At 42.3% G+C, this 22,896-nt stretch overlaps 1 protein-coding gene across 1 annotated transcript in view; it reads right to left on the reverse strand.

Moving 5' to 3' along the window:
• The window catches only part of LOC137043087 (thrombospondin type-1 domain-containing protein 4-like), a 56,340-nt gene that overhangs the window by 24,874 nt on the left and 8,570 nt on the right, over positions 1-22,896 (reverse strand). Inside the window, exons 6-7 of the mRNA XM_067419182.1 lie at positions 21,465-21,567; positions 18,566-18,708 (exon numbers count right to left, since the gene is read on the reverse strand). Coding sequence (XP_067275283.1) covers positions 18,566-18,708; positions 21,465-21,567 — 246 coding nt within the window. The remainder of the gene's footprint in view (positions 1-18,565; positions 18,709-21,464; positions 21,568-22,896) is intronic.

Here is a 22,896-nt window from a genome sequence, read left to right on the forward strand (position 1 = left end):
ACACACACACACACACACACACACACACACACACACACACACACACACACACACACACACACACACACACACACACACACACTCCCCCTAAACCTACCCACCACACAGACACACACACACACACACACACACACACACACACACACACCCTAAACCTACCCACCACACACACACACACACATACTGCCCCTAAACCTACCCACCACACACACACACACACACACACACACACTCCCCCTAAACCTACCCACCACACAGACACACACACACACACACACACACACACACACCCTAAACCTACCCACCACACACACACACACACACACACACACTGCCCCTAAACCTACCCACCACACACACACACACACACACACACACACACACACACACACACACTCCCCCTAAACCTACCCACCACACAGACACACACACACACACACACACACACACACCCTAAACCTACCCACCACACACACACACACACACACATACTGCCCCTAAACCTACCCACCACACACACACACACTGCCCCTAAACCTACCCACCACACACAAACACACACACACACACGCACAGCCCCTAAACCTACCCATCACACACACACACACACGCACAGCCCCTAAACCTACCCATCACACACACACACACACACGCACAGCCCCTAAACCTACCCATCACACACACACACACGCACAGCCCCTAAACCTACCCATCACACACACACACACACACACACACACGCACAGCCCCTAAACCTACCCATCACACACACACACACACACACACACGCACAGCCCCTAAACCTACCCATCACACACACACACACACACACACGCACAGCCCCTAAACCTACCCATCACACACACACACACACACACACACACGCACAGCCCCTAAACCTACCCATCACACACACACACACACACACACACACACACGCACAGCCCCTAAACCTACCCATCACACACACACACACGCACAGCCCCTAAACCTACCCATCACACACACACACACGCACAGCCCCTAAACCTACCCAACACACACACACTGCCCCTAAACCTACCCATCACACACACACACACACACACACACACACACGGCCCCTAAACCTACCCATCACAGGAAACATTCTGCATTTTTCCTTCTGTGTGATTTATAAGATGTTTTCCTCATGGGGACCAAAAAATGTCCCCACAAGGACAAGGATTTCAGATATTGCCATCTTTGTGGGGACACTTTGTGTGTAAGATGCGTCTGGAGGCCTGCAGTGATGAAGATTTGGTCACGTGATCAGTTTATTTGGCTAATGTCTTGGACAGCTCGATCTCTTCTGAACACTGTGTGTCTGTTTTCATGATGCCGAGGGCGGAAGCGGCCATTAATCAGACATCAGTGCGGGAGAAGGGGATATATCGCTCTTTTCAGCGCTCCATTAATCCAGGGGTTTGGGGAACAGGTGCAGAAAGACGGGAGTGAAAAGAGAGGAAAGGAACGAGTGAGGAAAAGTTTGATTCGTTTGGTCCGGACAAAAAAAGTCCTGGTCCGCTTAGCGTTCACACTGGCGTTTTTAACAGCGACCCTAAAGTTACCGAACCAAAGGCTCAGGGAGACGCTCACAACCTGATTGGTTGGCTTATATGACGTATATCTCGCTTACTGAACATTCAGAACACGCTGTGTGCTTATTAAACGCCATCATTTTATGCGTATGGCATTATTTACCCGCTGAGAACTCATGAAGAGCTCATAAAATGTTCAAAACATTCAAAACAGCAGCAGGATTTCCTCCGTTGTGCAGAAAAGAGACGGCCGTTCTGTCGTCTGAACCGGATAATAATGGGCAGCACAGGTCCTCTGATGAGAAGAACCAGGCTTGCTTTGTGTGTTTTTCTGGCATTTTCGAAACATGCTCGTCGGACCAAATATTGATGAGGCTCTTCCTCGTTGCTCTACGTTTGCCTCTAACGTTAAAAGTTATTCATTATTTTGAATACACCGATCTTTCCGCGTCGTCCAATCAGCTGACTATGCGTCTCATCTCGTGACATCACGTCCGGTTTTTGGTCCGTTTACATGTCTTTGGTCCGTGTTGCGTTCATATATCAGTCGAACCGCACCAGAGTTGGTTTGGAAGCGGACCAAGACTCATCTTTATAGCGCTCTCGGTCCGCTGGTTTGGTTCGGATGGCAGCGTTCACATGTGTTCAGATGAACCGCACTAAACGAGCAATCGCACCAGGGGTCGCTTTAATCCACACATGACAAGTGTGAACGCTCTCTGTTTGGTTGGATTAAAACGAATTGCTCGGTTAGTGCGGTTCACAAACGTCCATTTAGTCTGATCAAAATCACTTCAGACACAAAATACTAATGATGTTAATGACTTCCAGACGCGTAAGCAGGACTTTCCCAGGAGGACCAGAAGAAAACATCAGACCCGAATCAGGTCATGTCGTTCCCAGAGTCTCTCTCTTTCTCTCTCTGTCTCTCTCTCTCTCTCTCTCTCTCTGTCTCTCTCCATCTCTCTGTCTCTCTCCATCTCTCTGTCTCTCTCCATCTCTCTGTCTCTCTCCATCTCTCTGTCTCTCTCCATCTCTCTGTCTCTCTCCATCTCTCTGTCTCTCTCCATCTCTCTGTCTCTCTCCATCTCTCTGTCTCTCTCCATCTCTCTCTCTCTCTCTCTCTCTCTCTCTCTGTCTCTCTCCATCTCTCTGTCTCTCTCCATCTCTCTCTCTCTCTGTCTCTCTCCATCTCTCTGTCTCTCTCCATCTCTCTCTCTCTCTGTCTCTCTCTCTCTCTCTGTCTCTCTCCATCTCTCCGTCTCTCTGTCTCTCTCTCTCTCTCTCTGTCTCTCTCTCTCTCTCTGTCTCTCTCTCTCTCTCTGTCTCTCTCCATCTCTCCGTCTCTCTGTCTCTCTCTCTCTCTCTCTGTCTCTCTCTCTCTCTCTGTCTCTCTCTCTCTCTCTGTCTCTCTCCATCTCTCCGTCTCTCCATCTCTCTGTCTCTCTCCATCTCTCTGTCTCTCTCCATCTCTCTGTCTCTCTGTCTCTCTGTCTCTCTCTGTGGGACATCCGGCCTGTTTGGCACACGGAGAAACACCAAAACAAGGATTTCAACATTCCTAAAATTCCTCAGACTCGCCGCAGAATGACATCTGAGGGTGTTTCGGTGATGGCTGTATGAAGAAGACTCTCCTTTAGTTCACATCAGCTCCGAGATGAGAGTGGAGACTAGAGAAGATCTTTCTGCATTTAAACATCTCACTACAAAAAATGCTCTTCTTATCTCAGTATTTTTGTCTTGTTTCCAGTCCAAATATCTAACAATTCTTAAATCAAGATGCATTTACTATTTTTATTATTTTTATTATTTAGATATTTTTTCTTCTTTTCTGGGGAAAAATATCAAAAAGTGAGTTTTTACTTACACTGCAAAATATGCTTTTCTTACTTAGTATTTCTGTCTTGTTTCTAGTCAAAACATTAAAAAATTCTTACATTAAGAAACATTTACAAGACAAGTAAAACAATTTTTGTTTTGTTTTGGGAAAAATAACTCAAAATTAAAGCTCCACTGTGTGATATTTTCCCCATCTAGCGGTGTAAAGGTTTATGACCATCCAGTGAATATTAGTTTCTGTTCCTCAATTCTGATTTCGTTTTAACTCCTACGGTGGCCAATTTAGTCCAAGATTAACACGGCGATCCCCCTCTTCACATTCGACACGGTGCCATCAAGTGTTAAACCGCGAAAGGCGAAGCTTTAATTTACGGGTATGTCCCTCTTTGGCTACTGTACTTTCAAGATGGAGGAGCAACATGGCGACCGGCATTCGAACCCTCACCCGTATGTGTTTTCAACGGCATATTATAAACTTACCAGAATACTTTATTACTTGAAAGAAGTAAATATACATTAATGAGCACATATATTTTAAAGAACTAAGTGTTTTTAGCTAAGAATAAACTAAAGTTACACAGTGTAGCTTTAAGAGAGTTTTTGCCTAAAATAAGCTAAATATTCTTTTTTTTTGTTTAAGATTATTTTGCTTATTTTAATCAATCAGCTTTATTTATATCGTGATGTTATCAGCTTATTTTAATTTATCATAGAGGGACAATGTCGGCAGATCAGTATTAGAGTTTATAGAATTAAATAAGACCATTTATTCATTTAATTTATTTTATATTTAGTTGAATAACTTGGATCATCATTTTAGTGTCCCCATACTTTTAAGCAAAAACTCTCTTAATTTTGAGTTATTTTTCCCAAAACAAGATCTTATGATCTTATACCTTATGTTGTTTTACTGATCTAGTAAATGCATCTTGATTTAAGAATTGTTAGATATTTAGACTAGAAACAAGAATAAGAAGAGCCTTTTTTGCATCATCATGGACACATGATGGCCCTCACACACTAAACCTCTAGAGTTTCAGACTGAATGTAAATGTGTCTCGTCTGATATGTAATATCTTCTCTGAAGTCCATCTACAGTAAAAGCTCTTTGAACCGACGGGGCGGCTCAGGGTTTGTGGTTCACCGGCAAGAGTGAAGCTGGCAGCGGGACTGACCCGACGGCTACGGTTACAGGCAAACTGGGATATTTTACACTCATTAATGGGCGAATTCAAACAAAAGCACCTTCACACAGAAAGAACACAAACCAATGCTCTCGATGGATCACACGCTCTCAGAAATCATTCTGAAGTTATTGATATTTCAAGCCCTCGACTGAGCCATCACAATTATTATTCAAACAAAGCAGCTCTTTGTGTGTGTGTGTGTGTGTGTGTGTGTGTGTGTGTGTGTGTGTGTGTGTGTGTGTGTGTGTGTGTGTGTGTGTGTGTGTGTGTGTGTGTGTGTGTGTGTTCTTGTTTTTGTGACATATGAGGACACAAATGTGTATAATGCCATGGGTATGACACAGGTATTACAGGAGAGGGTGAAATATGAGGACATTACCCATGGCCCCACTTTTTTATGAGAGGAGTTTTTATGAGAAAGTAAAAATGCAGAATGTTTCCTGTGATGGGTAGGTTTAGGGGCAGTGTGTGTGTGTGTGTGTGTGTGTGTGTGTGTGTGTGGGAGTATGACCAATAAGGAGTATGACCAATAAGCCCAACCCCTGAAAAACAACCCCACCCCATTATCCCCCCCCCTCCACCAAACTTTACACTTGGCATACATGAGGTTGTTTTTTTATGTAAAAAGGTTTCCTGTGATGGGTTGGTTAGTATTTTTGTCTTGTTTCGAGTCAAAATATCTACAAATTCTTACATTAGGAAACATTTACTAGACAAGTAAAAATTATTGGCCTGTTTTGGGAAAAATAGAGATTTTTTTGCTTAAAATAAGCATTATAAATGGGGTTAGAAAAAATAATCTTAACCTCTGTAATAAATAAACGCAGTTGCTAGTGTCCTAAAGTCTTCTTTCAGATGAAATACGACATCTGCTGCGCTGAGCCTCTGAGTTCCCACGATGCACTGGGCCGAATGAGCCAGGGGTGTATGGACAGGCTGGAAGCCTTTCAATCGACACTCCCAGCACAGCCTTTTGCTCTCAAAGCCAACAAACAGACACGAGCTCTCAGATCTCAATCTGCCGACGGCCGTGAAACATCACAATGTGTGTCGTGTATTTATGAAAGGAGAAATCGAGAAGATTTTCAAATACATTTTTAACTATATTACCGATCTGCCCGCATTAACAATATATCCACACTGCAAAAAAACATTCTTACTTAGTATTTTTGTCTTGTTTCTAGTCTAAATTTCAAATTATTCTTACATTAAAGGCACCCTAGAATGATTTTGAAACAAACAGAAGCACTTTTTTTTCCGTGGTGTTTTTGATTTACGAGATTTACATCAGAAGGAGGAGCCCAATGAGACTCACAGTATGTGATGTCCATCTACTGAACAAATTATTTCACTATGGCAAGGTTTATTCAATATTTCATTCTAGGGAACCTTTAAGAATCATTTACTAGAATTTTTGCTTAAAATAAGATGAATAATCTGCCAATGGGGTGAGAAAAATAATCTTGTTTTCCCATTGTTAACCCGTGGGGTTTAATCTGGAGTCGGCCCACCCTCTCTAACAGCTCCAGCTCTTCTGGGAAGGCTTTCCTCAAGGTTTAGGAGTGTGTTTATGGGGATTTTTGCCCATTCTTCTAGAAGCTCATTTGTGAGGTCAGGCACTGATGTTGGACGAGAAGGCCTGGCTCTCAGTCTCCGCTCTAATTCATCCCAAAGCTGTTCTATCGGGTTGAGCTCAGGACTCTGTGCAGGCCAGTCCAGTTCCTCCACACCAAACTCCTCATCCATGTCTTTATGGAGCGACGCTTTGTGCACTGGAGCGCAGTCATGCTGGGACAGGAAGGGGCCGTCCACAAACTGATCCCACAAAGTCAGGAGCATGAAATTGTCCAAAATGTCTTGGTGAAGCATTAAGAGTTCCTTTCACTGGAACTAAGGGGCAAACCCCTGAAAAACAACCCCACCCCATAATCCCCCCTCCACCAAACTTTACACTTGGCACAATGCAGTCAGGCGAGTCCCGTTCTCCTGGCGACAGCCTAACCCAGACTCGTCCATGGGATTGTCCGACTGAAGCGTGATTGGTCGCTCAGAGAACACGTCTCACTGCTCCAGAGTCCAGTGGCGGCTGCTTTACTCCACTGCATCCCACGCTTTGCATTGCTCTTGGTGATGTAAGGCTTGGATGAGCTGCTCGGCCATGGAAACCCATTCCATGAAGCTCTCTCCGCTGTTCTTGAGCTCATCTGAAGGCCACAGAAGTCTGGAGGTCTGGAGCTGTTGACTCTGCAGAAAGTTGGAGACTTCTGTGCACTGTGACCCTCAGCATGCGCTGACCCCGCTCTGGGATTGAACACTTCATGGCTGAGTTGCTGTTGTTCCCAATGGCTTCCACTTTGTTATAATCCCACTAACAGTTGAGCGTTGAATATTTAGTAGTAGGAGTGTAACGTTTCATCTACTACATCAATGTATCGATTTATATTCCTATGATCCAACTTCATCGATCTGTGCTCGGCAAGTTGGCCTTCCGCATGACATATATCGATCTAATATCGTTTTAAAAGGTAATAAATCGACTCTAACGATAATAGGAAATAACGCATTTGATTTAAGCACGTCAGACTTTATCTGGATGTTTGTTCTTAACACTTTTAATGATAAAAGGCGTTAAACGTTACTCAGTCTGCCTATGTGTGTGTTTGTGTGTGTGTGTGCGTTTGTGTCTGGGTGTGTGTGTGTGTGTGTGTGTGTGGGCATGTTTTTGTGACATATGAGGACACAAATGTGTGTAATGCCATGGCTTATAGATCACACAGGAGGAGTTTTTATGAGAAAGTAAAAATGCAGAATGTTTCCTGTGATGGGTAGGTTTAGGGGCAGTGTGTGTGTGTGTGTGTGTGTGTGTGTGTGTGTGTGTGTGTGTGTGTGTGTGTGTGTGTGTGTGTGTGTGTGTGTGTGTGTGTGTGTGTGTGTGTGTGTCTGACAGCGAGTCACATTCCTGTAAAAGTTCATGTGGACCCCATGTGGAGGACGAGACCAGCACAAATGCACAGTGAGGATTTAAGAGTGTAACCGCGAGATAACAGCCACGGTTTTACCAGCGCTAACTCCAGCCGTGGAGCCGCTTTAATTACCTTCAGGTCTGCCACGCGGAAAAAAACATTTTATGTCAGGTTTCTATGGTCAATGCTTTGGCAATATTGCATGTAAACACAAAAATGCACTGCAAAAAGTGCTCTTCTTACTTGTTTCCAGTCTAAATATCTAAATATTCTTAAATCAAGATGCATTTACTAGATCAGTAAAACAACATGAGATATTTTTTCTTGTTTTGTTGAAAATTAAATCAAAATGAAGAGAGTTTTTGCTTAAAACAGGCAAAATGATCTGCCAATGGTCTAGTAAATGCATCTTGATTTAAGAATATTTAGATATTTGAACTGGAAACAAGGAGAGCATTTTCTGCAGTGAGTACTTTAAATTGTACACAGTCATCATAAAGCTCTTTTCTACAGATGAGGAAAGCACAAGAGAACGAAATGTTAAAGTCTTGTGATTTACAGCTCATCAGGAAAACGTCCGTCTGTCTGCGGAAACGAGCGCCGAGGTCGAGGTTACGAGTGTTAAACACACAGCGAAACAGCCAGCGGTGGCACTGCCTCTCCTTCTTTCATCCCGCAGATCCTGTTATTAAAAAAGCCCAGCGATGACATTTAAACGGCCTGTGCGGTGTCGTTTCTGCAGCGTTTGACATGTTAATGATGGAGGGGAAGTACTGTAGGAAGTGGCCTCAGAAACCATCTGTGTGTATTATTCACACCCGAGCAGACAATGAGCGCCACAATCCCTCTCAAGGACACGCTAATGAACAGAGAGAGAAAATACCAAAGAGATCCAAAGAAGAGCCAAAAAAATCATGCCTGAACAATTCAGTGCATTAAATACTTTACAAATAAAAGGTGATTCATCCATAATTACACTGCAAAAAATATTTTTTTCGTCTTTCCAGTCGAAATATCTAACAATTCTTAAATCAAGATGCATTTACTAGATCAGTAACATGACATAACATTGTTGAAAATAAAATCTAAATGAAGAGAGTTTTTGCTTAAAACAGACAAAATGATCTGCAACAAGATTTCAATCAGAAATAAGATTATTTTTCTCACCCCGTTTGCTGATAATTGTCTGTTTTAAGCAAAAACTCACTTCATTTAGATTTTATTTTCAACAACACAAGAAAAGATATCTTATGTCGTTTTACTGATCTAGTAAATGCATCTTGATTTAAGAATTGTTAGATATTTAGACTGGAAACAAGACAAAAATACTGAGTAAGAAGAGCATTTTTTGTAGTGTACTTTCTATTTATTGATGGACTCAAATTAACTACCCACATGAAACTATAGTATATTGTAGTAAAATTACTCTACTAAACACTAGTGTTATTGAACCATACTACTATAAATACTATAATAGTATTATAGTATATATAACACACTAAAGTATTTACTAGAGTAATTTGACTGTAATAAACTATTGTATTTTTTGATGTGGGTATAGTTCAAAACTTCTTTAAAACTCATAAAACAAACTCTAAATTCTGATTGGATGTGAAGTTTTACACATTTTTTGAATTAATATTACTGTGGTCTAAAACATTTATTGCCGAGCCCTAAACTAAAGACTAAAGTATGCAGAATAAGACTGATAAAAGTCCAGCTAAACACACACAGACCTGCGTCCACGGCTTCCCCAGGACATGCATCTGCAGACAGACGAGCAGCAGCGGAGCGACGGCAGACAGCATCATGACACACACACACACACACACACACACACACACACTCTCTCTCTCAGTGTGAATGTATCGTCCTCCCGAAGCGAGGTCACGAGCCGCTGCGGCTCCCGCACAACCAGTGTCTCTCTGAAATACACACACATGTGAAAACTGAGCTGCTGGAGGAGGAGGGACAGTGGGAACGGAGAGAGAGAGAGGGGGGGGGGAGTTTGAGGATGATAGACAGAAGCTCACAACATATGAAACCAGCTGCTCTGACTGTACTGTACTATTATAATACTGTGTCCAAAACACGTGGCATCATTGTGGTATTGTCTGAAAAACCATGGTATTAACATACAGTAGTTCCAAGTCCAATAAAAAAAAAAAGTAATTATTTTAGCGGGACTGTAACAGGCAGGATGAGACTCACCCTGACAGCCACTCAGAACACCCTAGCAAAACCCTGGAAACCAAACAGCAAAACCCTAACAACCACCCAGAACACCCTAGCAACCACACAGAACACACTAGCAACCACACAGTAACACCCTGACAGCCACTCAGAACACCCTAGCAACCACACAGCAACACCCTGATTACCACACAGAACACACTAGCAACCACACAGCAACACCCTGACAGCCACTTAGAACACCCTAACAAAACCCTGGAAACCACACAGCAAAACCCTTAACAACCATGCAGCAAGACCTTGACAACCATGCAGAAACACCATGACAACCATCCACAACACCTTAACAAAACCCTGGAAACCACAAAGAAACACCCTGATTACCACCCAGAACATCCTAGCAACCACACAGCAATATCTGGACAACCACACAGCAACACCCTGACAACCACCCAGAACACCCTAGCAAAACCCTGAAAACCACACAGCAACACCTTAATAACCATGCAGCAAGACCTTGACAACCATGCAGGAACGTCATGACAACCATCTAGAACATCCTAGCAACCACACAGTAACACCCTGACAACCATGCAGCAATACCATGACAACCACTCAGAACACCCTAGCAAAACCCTGGAAACCACACAGCAACACCCTAACAACAATCCAGCAAGAGCCTGACAACCATGCAGGAACACCATGACAACCTCCCAGAACATCTAAGCAAAACCCTGGCAACCACACAGCAGCATCCTGGAAACCGCACAGCAAGATCCTGATAACCACCTAGAACACCCTAGCAACCACGCAGGAACACCCTGACAACCATGCAGCAACATCCTGGTAACCATGCAGCAAGACCTTGACAACCATGCAGAAACACCATAACAACCATCCAGAACACCTTAACAAAACCCTGGAAACCACAAAGAAACACCCTGATTACCACCCAGAACATCCTAGCAACCACACAGCAACATCTGGACAACCACACAGCAACACCCTGACAACCACCCAGAACACCCTAGCAAAACCCTAAAAACCACACCGCAACACCTTAATAACCATGCAGCAAGACCTTGACAACCATGCAGAACACCCTAGCAAAACCCTGGAAACCACACAGCAACACCCTAACAACAATCCAGCAAGACCCTGACAACCATGCAGGAACACCATGACAACCTCCCAGAACATCTAAGCAAAACCCTGGCAACCACACAGCAGCATCCTGGAAACCACACAGCAAGATCATGATAACAACCTAGAACACCCTAGCAACCACGCAGGAACACCCTGACAACCATGCAAGACAACCACTCAGAGCACCCTAGCAAAACCCTGGCAACCACACAGCAGCATCCTGATAACCAAAAACCAACATCCTGACAAACATCCAGAACACCCTAGCAACTACGCAACAACACCCTGACAACCATACAGCAATCCCATGACAACCACTCAGAACACCCTAGCAAAACCCTGGCAACCACACAGCACCACCATGACAACCACGCAGCAACATCCTGATAACCATAAACCAACATCCTGACAACCATCCAGAACACCCTAGCAAATACACAGCAACACCCTGACAACCATGCAGCAATACCATAACAACCACTCAGAATACCCTAGCAACTACACAGCAACACCCAGACAACCATGCAGCAATACCAAGACAACCACTCAGAGCACCTAAGTAAAACCCTGGCAACCACACAGCAGCATCCTGATAACCACAAACCAACATCCTGACAAACATGCAGAACACCCCAGCAACTACGCAGCAACACCCTGACAACCATGCAGCAATACCATGACAACCACTCAGAACACCCTAGCAAAACCCAAGCACCCTGGCAACCAAACAGCAACACCCTGGCAACCATGCAGAATACCCTAGCAAATACACAGCAACACCCTGACAACCATTCAGAACACCCTAGCAACTACACGGCAACACCCTGATGACCACACAGCAGCACCCTGACAACCATGCAGAACACCTTAGCAACTACACAGCAACACCCTGATGACCACACAGCAACACCCTGCCAACCATTCAGAATACCCTAGCAACTACACAGCAACACCCTGATGACCACACAGCAACACCCTGACAACCATGCAGCAATACCATAACAACCACAATGCAGAACACCTTAGCAACTACACAGCAACACCCTGACAACCATTCAGAAAACCCTAGCAACTACACAGCAACACCCTGATGACCACACAGCAACACCCTGACAACCATGGAGCAATTCCAAAACAACCACTCAGAAAACACTAGCCAAACACTGGAAACCGCACAGCAACACCCTAACAACCACTCAGAACACCCTAACAACACCCTGGCAACCACTCCAAACATCCTAGCAATCTCCTAGCAACACCCTGACCATAGAGTAAGACCCTGGAGAGCTGAGAGCAGACAGAGACACACACCGCTCTTCTGCATCACTGAACCTATTCGAGAGGAAAGGCTTGCAGAATCATTCTAATCTAAAACGAGAGAAAATAGATTCCCAACATTATAATGAGTGCCTGAGCATCATCGGCCCTCAGGGACCCTTCTCACACTTCAGGGCCTGAAACCGGGAACACAACATTAAATAAACATTAGAAATAAACCAAAGGCTACAGCTGAAGTTTATGACACACACACACAAAAATCATTCAACAGATTTCGTCAAATATATGACACTGTTAGCTGATTTTATTGTGATATATTTAATATGTTCAATTTTAGAATTGCTTTTCTCTCTGAAAGCACAGGAGATTTATACAGGATCTCGGGATAAAAGAATACAACGGGGAAATGTGACTTTTCCCACAATTTGTACCAAGTTTACACTTAGACTTAAACTAGAGATAAAAAGTCACGATTACCTTTTTAATATTTTGTTCCGTGGTGGAAACAATCTTCCACAGATTTGTAACTTTAATACGTTATAGTTTGAGTGGTGCTGGTTTTGCTCTCGCTGTTCCTGCTGGGAGTTTCCGGTGGGAAACACATCCATAACTCACCATGTTTACGGTAATGCATTTGGCAGATGCCTTTCTCCCCGGAGACTTCCATTGCATTAAAGGTATATATTATACCAGTTCATGCATTCCCTGGGAATCGAACCTGACATCCATCACGCCAGTGTCATTTATACAGCACAGCGTTTCAATGCAGCCTAACAGAAAATAATCCTGCAGGAATAATGTCTTAAACACTGTAAGGTCACCCTGCCAACCATCCGCAACACCCTAGCAACCACATAGCAATACCCTGGCAACCACCCACAACACACTAGCAACCACATAGCAATACCCTGGCAACTACCAACAACACCCTAGCAACCACATAGCAATACCCTGGCAATCACGCAAAACACCCAAGCAACCATATAGAGATACCCTGGCAACCACTCGCAACACCCCAGCAACCCCATAGCAACACCCTGGCAACCACCCACAACATCCTAACAACCACATAGCAATACCCTGGCAACCACCCACAACACCCTAGCATCTCTCTCTCTCTCTCTCTCACACACACACACACACACACACACACACACACACACACACACACACACACACACACACACACACACACACACACACACACACACACACACACACACAGGCGTTCAGCCGCAGCTCAGTTTCTCAGTGGGATTCTCTTCATAAAGGCTCTTTCTTTCCTTCAGTGTGTGAAACGGTGCAGTTCTCCAGCTGGAGTTTCACTGCTTCGGCGTTCACCAAACTGTTTCAGGACAGCAAACGCATCATAAAGAGACGTTTGTTTGTCTCTGCGTGTCTTTCAAAGGAAGTTTTGAACAAACTGCAACCTCAAAAGTACAAACAAATGAGTTTGGCATATGATATAAGATTAACACTAACAATGTGCCATACATTAGTGACCGTTAGCTCAGGCCCATTAAACAGACTAACAGATGCAACGCTTGATATAATGATGTATGAGTAAATGTCCACATTAACATTAATATTAATAAATGCTGCAAACGTATTGTTCATTGTTAAATCATATTAACAAATGGAACCTTATTGCATAAATCTCAGTAACACCTCACTTAAAACCTTTCTTTATAATACATTAAAAAGTTTTTTAATGCAATAATTATGCAGCTTAATGCACTGTATGATCTTCTTTATCGCATCTTCCTCTTTATGATGCGCCAAATGTTTTCTAATGGTGAAAGATCTGGACTGCAGGCTGGCCATTTCAGTGCCGGATCCTTCTTCTACGCAGCCATGATGTTGTAACTGATGCAGTCTGTGGTCTGGCATTGTCATGTTGGAGAATGCAAGGTCTTCCAGATGTGTAAGCTGCCCATGCCACACACACTCATGAACCCCATCCCATCAGAGATCAGCTTCTGAACTGAACGCTGAGAACAGCTTGGGTTGTCCTTGTCCTCTTTAGCCCGTGACATGGTGTCCCAGTTTTCCAAAAAGAACTTCAAATTTTGATTCGTCTGACCCCAGAACAGTTTTCCATTATGTACATTTAACTTTCCGGCCTCTTATTGCTCCCTGTCCCAACTCTTTAGGAATGTGTAGCTCTCATGAAATCCAAAATGAGCCAATAATTGCCATGACATTTCAAAATGTCTCACTTTTTTGATGTTTGATGTTATCTATATCCTATTGTAAATAAAATATAAGTTTATGGGATTTGTAAATTATTAAATTTCTTTTTATTCACAATTTGTACAGTGTCCCAACTTTTTTGGAAACAGGTTTGTATAATGTATTAAATCACAAGACAAACAATTCAGATGTAACGGGATCTGCAAATATTATAACGCATTTTAACAATTATTTATGAAAATATCTAATGCATTATAAATGTACATTATGAATACCTTTATAATGCATTATAGGCTTTAAGTGAACACTGCAAAAAATGCTTTTCTTACTCAGTATTTTGGCCCCGCTTTATATTAGGTGGCCTTAAGTACTATGTACTTACATCAAAAAATAAGTTCAATGTACTTACTGTGTTCAAATTGTATTGTAAAGCACTTTTGCTGATATTGAGGTGAGATGCGGGTAGGGTTAGGGACAGGTGTGGCGATATGGGTCAGTTTAAGGGAAGGGTTAGGTGTAAGGGAAGTGCCAACTGTGTAATTACAAATGTAACTACAGAAATTAATTACAGACGTAATTACATGCAGGTATTTTTAAAATGTAAGTACAATGTAAAAACATGTATGTACACAATAAGTGCATTGTATCACGTGATTAATTACAATGTTAGTACAGAGTAGTTAAGGCCACCTAATATAAAGTGGGTCCGTAATTGTCTTGTTTTGGGAAAAAATAACTCAAAATGAAGAGAGTTTTTGATTAAAATAAGATAAATAATCTGCCAATGGGGTGAGAAAAATAATCTTGTTTTAAGCATGACAAAAATACTAAGTAAGAAAAAAAATTATTGCAGTGAAGTATCAGCGAAAACCTGTTCGTTAGCATGCAAACATCTCAGACTAGTACAACATTGTCAAAAAGTGTTTCTGTTATATTAACACAGAAACTGGTGAACATATTTGCCGAGTTTCAGATGTAATCATGTTTTGGATTCCGGAGGGGTTTAGGAAAAGTCGTCCTGAATCCAACCGATTCTTAACGGCTTTCCTGCCAACATCTCAAGGCCAAAGCCGTGGATTTGATGTGAGACGCTCAGATCCTCCTCAATCCCCGAGCATGAGTGCATTAACTCCTCCCCCTAATGTCGCTCCACACCCGTAAGACCTCCGCTCATCTTCACACACAGTTTAAGATATTTTATATTTAGTCTGAGAGCGTATGCAAGTGTATGCACACTATACTGTCCATGTCCAGAAAGGGAATAAAAACATCATCACAGTAGTCCATATGAGACATCAGTGGGTTAATGAGAGTCTCTTGAAGCATCCAAAATACATTTGGGTCCAAAAATAACAAAAACTACGACTTTATTCAGCATTGGCTTCTCTTCCGCGTTTGTGTTCAATCCTCAAATAAAGATTCAAACGGTTCTGAATCATGAATCAATTCACTGACTCATAACCGTTTGAATCTTTATTTGAGGATTGAACACAAACGCGGAAGAGAAGCCAATGCTGAATAAAATAAAATATCTTAAACTGTGTGTGAAGATGAGCGGAGGTCTTACGGGTGTGGAGCGACATTAGGGTTAATGACAGACATTTCATTTTTGGCTGAACTAACCCTTTAAAGCTGAGGATTTCTCTGACGGATCTCTGTGAGCTTTCGGAAGAATTCAAACCATCCAGGAATCAACCTACAGGGACGGGGCGGCGTTTAACCTTTACAGACAGTGGCGTTTGTGACCGCGGCCACATGTTGGCAACCGGTTCTCCATGGCATGTGCAGCTTGTTATTCTGGCGTCTGTGTTACATCTTATTTCTGCAGGATTTGTTGAAGTGACATGTCTGAAAAAAGCACAGCTGGACGATTCCGGACGCACGGAAAGCGTGGCTAATTCACTCACAAACACAAAAGATCCTCCGGCTCAGATGCCAAAGGAAAAAAGGGCATTGAACCAAGTCATTGAACAGCATGAAGATTTCTCTTGAGGCATTATCATAATGTGACATTTTTAATCAAAATTCATCAATTACAGCCTTAAATTCTATTGTAATGTAATTTTGTTATAAAGTCAGAATCAATAAAGTCAGGATTAATAACGTCAGAATTAATAGTCAGAATTGTGAGATATAAAGTCAGAATTAATAAAGGTAATTACAGCTTTTCTGAATAACAGATCAGACAGAATATAATGAATCCGCAAGAGAGGAGCTTCTGAAAGACTGATATCCGGATGATCAACATGTGACTAGAACACCTTCATTAGCATCAAACTCATATTTCATGTCAAAAGCCAAAGAAAAAAAAAGTGCATTCAAGTCATTGAACAGTATGTATAAAGTCAGAATTACGTAATATAAAAGTTTTAAATTTAAGTTTTGTTTTCTGTTTGATTATTTTTCTCACCCCATTGGCAGATTATTTATCTTATTTTAAGCAAAAACTCTCTTCATTTAGAGTTATTTTTCCCAAAACAAGACAATTACTTTTGCTTGTCTAGAGCCCCTTTCCCACTGCGATTCTGGCAAATACACGGATAATGTGACCCGGCATTTGTTCCCGGGCCGCTAGATTTGGTCCATTCACACTGCCAGCGAAATACCGTAATATGTGCGCTTTCACACACAACCCGTAACGGCCCCGGGTCGAGTTGACGCGTGACATCCGGATGTGACGTATAACGGCGAGCGATCTCCACTTCAGCGCGGATAGTAAGGAGCTCCGTGGTCTCGACTTGTGTCCAGTTTGCGCTCATTTCTGCTTGTTTAATTTGAGTTTCTTTTGTAGACGAACACTCTCTGCGTTTAAAACACCGACGAGCTCTTCTGGCACTGCAGGGCTGTGTTATTGAAGAAACAAGCTCTAGGAGTCGCACGATAACTACGCACACGCTGCGGCATTAGTTTCGGCTTTTGTTCACACAGCGCTCGTCCCGGGTTGAATCCCGCAATGTTACTAGGTCCCCGACCCGGGTTCAGTTCGGTAATCAATCCCGGGACGTGGTGCTTTCACACAGAAGGCGACCCGGCAATGCTCCGGGAATATTGCGGGTCCGACGTGCAGTGTGAAAGGGGCTTAATAAATACTTCTTGTTTTAAGAATTTTTAGTTGTTTGGACTCGAAACAAGACCATTTGGTCCGAACCAAGGGCAAACAATTATACATTGTTGCATTTCTCAGCTTTTTTGGTTCCTTTCCACACCACACTGATTGCTTTGGTCCGAACCAGTTGAAACGAACCAAAGCGCAGTCACATGACAACATCCACATCACTCATTGGCCGTGGCGTATTTCCTAAACTGCTTTTCGATTGGTCAGAATTTACGTGTGGGAAAATTCCAACAGAAGAGGCAAAGCCAGCAAACTATAATAACACTATGGAGAGATGACTGCGGGCTGGTTTTGTCCCTGGCCATGATCGACTACACTGTGTGTGTTTACCACAGTATGCAAACAATACATCTCTATAATGAAGAGCGGACGCGACGTGAAAACAACGCTCTAATGCACTGCAGACGGCGAGAGCGCATCGCTCGTCACGTCAAGCGGAGGCGTGCATTAATTATTCTTAACTGACATGCTCATCTTCCCGAACATATTTCCTACGATCTATCAGGTAATTTTCACACCTGCCTCATTTAGTTCGGTTGAATCGTACTAGAGTTCGTTTCCCTCTTTGGTGCGGTCCGTTTGGTCAGGTGTGAAAGCAGCGATCGCACTCGGGTGCGCACCAAAAGCGGACCGAGACCACGTTCTTGATCCATGTTAATTTCAAACTCTTCTATCACTGCCAGCAGTAGTCCGGCAGGATATTGTCATTATAAAGTTGTTGCCGCCCTCAGCTGATGTTGATGATGTCATATTGTGGTTTAGCCTGAAGCTCCACCCCCTCCATATATCGACCAATCAGGAGTCAGTAGTGTTCGGGTTGCCAGATCTGCTCTAGTTCCCACAGCTGCAGATCTACAAACGTTCTGCTGATCCTGCAGCCAATCTGGCAACCTCGAGTCAGGGGGAAGGGGAGGGGCATACACCGCTCTACAGTCATTTAAAAGGGATTGCAGAACCAGTTTTGGCCACAATCTTACACACACGTCCTGTAAGAATATTTAGATGTTTAGACTAGAAACAAGACAAAATTACTGAGTAAGAAGAGCATTTTTTGCAGTGTGTGGACAGTATGCGGATTGGGGCTGATCCTACCTGACACTTTCCCGCCACACACACGGCCCTCTGGTTCTGGTTCGGTCCACACGGGGTTCCGTCGATGACCCGATCCGACTGACGGACGTAGAACCGGAAGCCGACGGCGCGGCAGTTGAGCTCACAGCGCTGGTCACTGGACACTAAACACACACACACACAATCAACACAATGAGCAACGAAACACACGTACCTCAAAATACTACATCTGGTTGAGTGTGTTTCATACATTAAAACAGGCAAAATGATCTGCCAATGGGGTGAGAAAAATAATCTGTTTCTTGTTTCCGTCCCAATCAGAAACAAGATTATTTTTCTCACCCCATTGGCAGATCATTTATCTTATTTTAAGCAAAAACTCTCTTCATTTAGATTTTATTTCCTCAGAAAACAAGGAAAAATATGTCATGTCGTTTTACTGATCTAGGAAATACAGAAGAGGATTAGGCCCAAGCTAAAAAAAAAAGCATCTCGACATTAAACTCGTTTGTTTCGAGAAAAAAAGTTGAAATGAAATCTTGAGAATACCGCATTGGATCAGTGTTCAGATAGAGGACATGGCAGAGTCGGATCCCTTAGTCAAGCTATACTTCAGACTTTCAGTAACAACGAAATACTATCAACTTCAGGTAATTATGACTTTAGAATTATAATTAGCATTCAAACTTTAAAAAGAATTTGCAAGCAGCGGGGGCTTTTTAGTATTAAAAAAATCAGTCCAATTAGCGTGATGTACTCGCTTTTGGACAACCTGAAATGACAACCAGAGGCAAATGAAAGGCCCGCTGTACTTCTGCCATAAAGGTTAAGACTTTAGAATAATGGTCTGTTATTAATAGATAACACTGCAGGACCGATGCCTAGCACTACTATAGCTTGACTAAGTGATCCGACTCTGCCATGTCCTCTATCTGAACACTGATCGAAATGCGGTATTCTCAAGATTTCATTTCAACTTTTTTTCTCGAAACAAACGAGTTTAATCTCGAGATGCTTTTTTCTTCTTCTTTTTTTTAGCTTGGCCCTAATCCTCTTCCGTATTAAAATTGAAAACAAGAAGTATATGAGTCGGATCGCGTGGCAAACTGCTGAAATCACGTGACTTTGGCGACTCGAATCATGAATCGATTCACTGACTCATAACGGTTTGAAGCTTTGTTCTGAAATCGGCCATCACTCTATAAGTCGTTATTTAGTGTTTTTGCGCACTAACTCTATTCTGGCCTCTTCATCAATGATTGTAGAGCCGCTGTAGTGAGATGGGCTTTGTAACGACGTCTTTAGTGCCTTTATGGGTCTTGAGAGAGGAAATGACATTGGTGTCAATGAAGGCCTTTCTGAGCCATCGGAGTTCAACACTAATATCTTCATCTGTGTGTGAAGATGAGCGGAGGTCTGACGGCTGGCCAACCACAGGAGGAATTAATCACACAATTTACATTACTGGCTGAACTAACCCTTTAAGGGCTGGAGTTTGTTCAAATCACTGAGATCTAGGACTAAAGAGAACAGAATCTGAGGCTTGTAATGATTCACAGCAGCCACAAGAGGGCAGCAAAGACACGCAACGAATCACCCACACCGCAAAAACTGCTCTTCTTACTCAGTATTTCTGTCTTGTTTCGAGTCCAAACATCTAAAAATTCTTAAAACAAGAAACATTTACCAAACAAGCAAAAGTAATTGTCTTGTTTTGGGGAAAAATAACTCTAAATGAAGAGTTTTTGCTTAAAATAAGATAAATAATCTGCCAATGGGGTGAGAAAAATAATCTTGTTTTCTGTTTGAATTAAGATTATTTTTCTCACCCCATTGGCAGATTATTTTTAGATATTTGGACTAGAAACAAGACAAAAATACTGAGTAAAAACAGCATTGTTTGCAGTGTAAGAAAAACAGTCCATGTATGGATGTATAAATAATATTTTTTAGAACGTTATTAAAGACCAGATCACTTCAAACAAGCGTAATATTAATGTTCATAACTTTGAGAGAATCTTGCCAGAATGTTCCCTGTTAGTTATGCTGAAAAATACTGAAAATAAACTAGTTTTTAGTACACAAATCTTTGGCATGAACTCATTCTTCAGCCTGTGTGATATAAGAATATTCCACATAAACGATAAACGTTCGTGAGCATGAATCAAAAATATTGGCGCAGCGTCAGCGTTCATAAATCAGGGAGCATTCGCTGTCCTACAGGATCAGACATGCCGGCAAAATCTCCTGCAGCACAAATGATTAACTCTGAAATATGACTCACTTTAAGCGCAACATGATCATTAGAGCTAATTAACAACACAAATATGTGTGTCATTCAGGAAGTTTTTCCTTCGGGTAAAACAGGTTTATTTAATATTCATTTAGTTTAAATATAGAACTTACTTCAGTGACACATGATCCTTCAGAAATCATAAAAATATGAGGATCTGAAGATCAAGCACCGCAAAAAATGCTCTTCTTCCTCAGTAACTTTGTCTTGTTTCCAGTCTAAATATCTCACAGTTCTTAAATCAAGATGCATTTACTAGATCAGTAAAAGACATGAGATATTTTGTCTTGTTTTGGGGGAAAATAACTCCAAATGAAGAGAGTTTTTGCTTAAAATAAGATAAATAATCTGCCAATGGGGTGAGAAAAATAATCTTGTTTTCTGTTTGAATTAAGATTATTTTTCTCACCCCATTGGCAGATTATTTATCTTATTTTAAGCAAAAACTCTCTTAATTTTGAGTTATTTTTCCCCAAAACAAGACAATTACTTTTGCTTGTCTAGTAAATACTTCTTGTTTTAAGAATTTTTAGATGTTTGGACTCGAAACAAGACAAAAATACTGAGGAAGAAGAGCATTTTTTGCAGTGTGCTGTCACTTTTGATCAGTTGAATCCATCTGCTCACCGTCATTGAAAGGCTCCCACTGGTAAAGTCGGCCCATGAAGGGCTGCGTGTTGAAGGCGGAGCACTGCACGTCTCTGATTGGTCTGCTGGATGACGGACAGGCCTGTGAATTCATAAACACACCCACAAATACTCCAGATCTCTTTTAGCATATTAAACTCTTAAGTGTTGCGAGTAAATCTTCCATCTCTTCAGTGTTTTTATACAGCATTAGTTTGTACTCAGATGCATTTAAGCGCAGTATATAAATGTGCATCACCAAATTTATGAGAAAACAACTTGTAAAAAATGTTCAAGTTCTGGTAGAACTTGTAATTAGAAGTTGTAAAGTGGGATTTTCTGTTTGGTAATTACATTACAAAATGGCATGAACACAACATGAGGATTTTCGGTTCCCCAAAGAACCTTTCAGTGATCAGCCCTTAAAAGAACCATTTTTTCTTAGTGTGAAGAAACTTTTATCACTATAAAGAACCTTTTGTGGAAGATTCAGTGGATGTTAAAGGTTCTTCGTGGAAACATTGACGCCAAAAGGAACCTTCCTTTCTTAGAAAAAGGTTCAGTGGGGTTCTATTTAACTCTTGACTATACCAAAAAAGGTTATATAGCAGGAGAAATGTTTTAAATTATTACATAATACTTACATGTTTACATAAACCCTTTAAAGGGGCGGTGAAATGCTGTTTCATGCATACTGAGCTTTTTCCACTGTTAAAGACTTGGATTCCCATCCTAAACATAGACAAAGTTTCAAAAACTAATGTTGGACGTTTGATGGAGTATTTCTGTGTCAAAAATACTCCTTCCGGTTTCTCACAAGTTTCGGCGAGTTTTTTTCGAGTATGGGTCTACTTGACGTTAATAGAGCGGAAGGTCCTTGTATGGGCCGTACGGGCTCTTCTCCCGGTAGGGTGCGCGCGCGTGACTAGAGCGAGAGAGGAAACTCACGCCCATAAACACTCTCAGCTGCAGATCCAGTCGTCCGTGAACCCTTCTGACGCGCCGCACTCCACTTTATTCCTATGGGTGACGTCGAGCGACTTCAACGCTTCAGCACAGCATTCTGGGAAGGCAGCGCTGCATTTGAACCGATTTGAACGCAGAAATGACGGGAAGCTTCACAACATCGCTTCAGTCGCGTCGCAAAGTGGATCTCCACGGTCACTGCTGTCAGGACTTCACCAAATCATACCAAAGAAGTGTGTTTTTGACGGAGCGGTCCTGCTTTGGAAGCAGCCGGTGAGTAAATCAACTTCAAATGTCTGTGCTGTCGGCTACCGTCGCGTGAGTAAACATCAGTAAACGACACGATCGCGTGCTTCGTCATTCAAATGCGCTAACGGACTCCATTGTTGTTCTGTATAATGTTACACTAGTCTGACTCTGACGTGCAAAACCGTTCTGCTTGCTACCTCTAAGGTCTAGTCACATA

The sequence above is a fragment of the Pseudorasbora parva genome, chromosome 16 (assembly GCF_024679245.1).
Source record: "Pseudorasbora parva isolate DD20220531a chromosome 16, ASM2467924v1, whole genome shotgun sequence".
Lineage (NCBI taxonomy): Eukaryota > Metazoa > Chordata > Actinopteri > Cypriniformes > Gobionidae > Pseudorasbora > Pseudorasbora parva.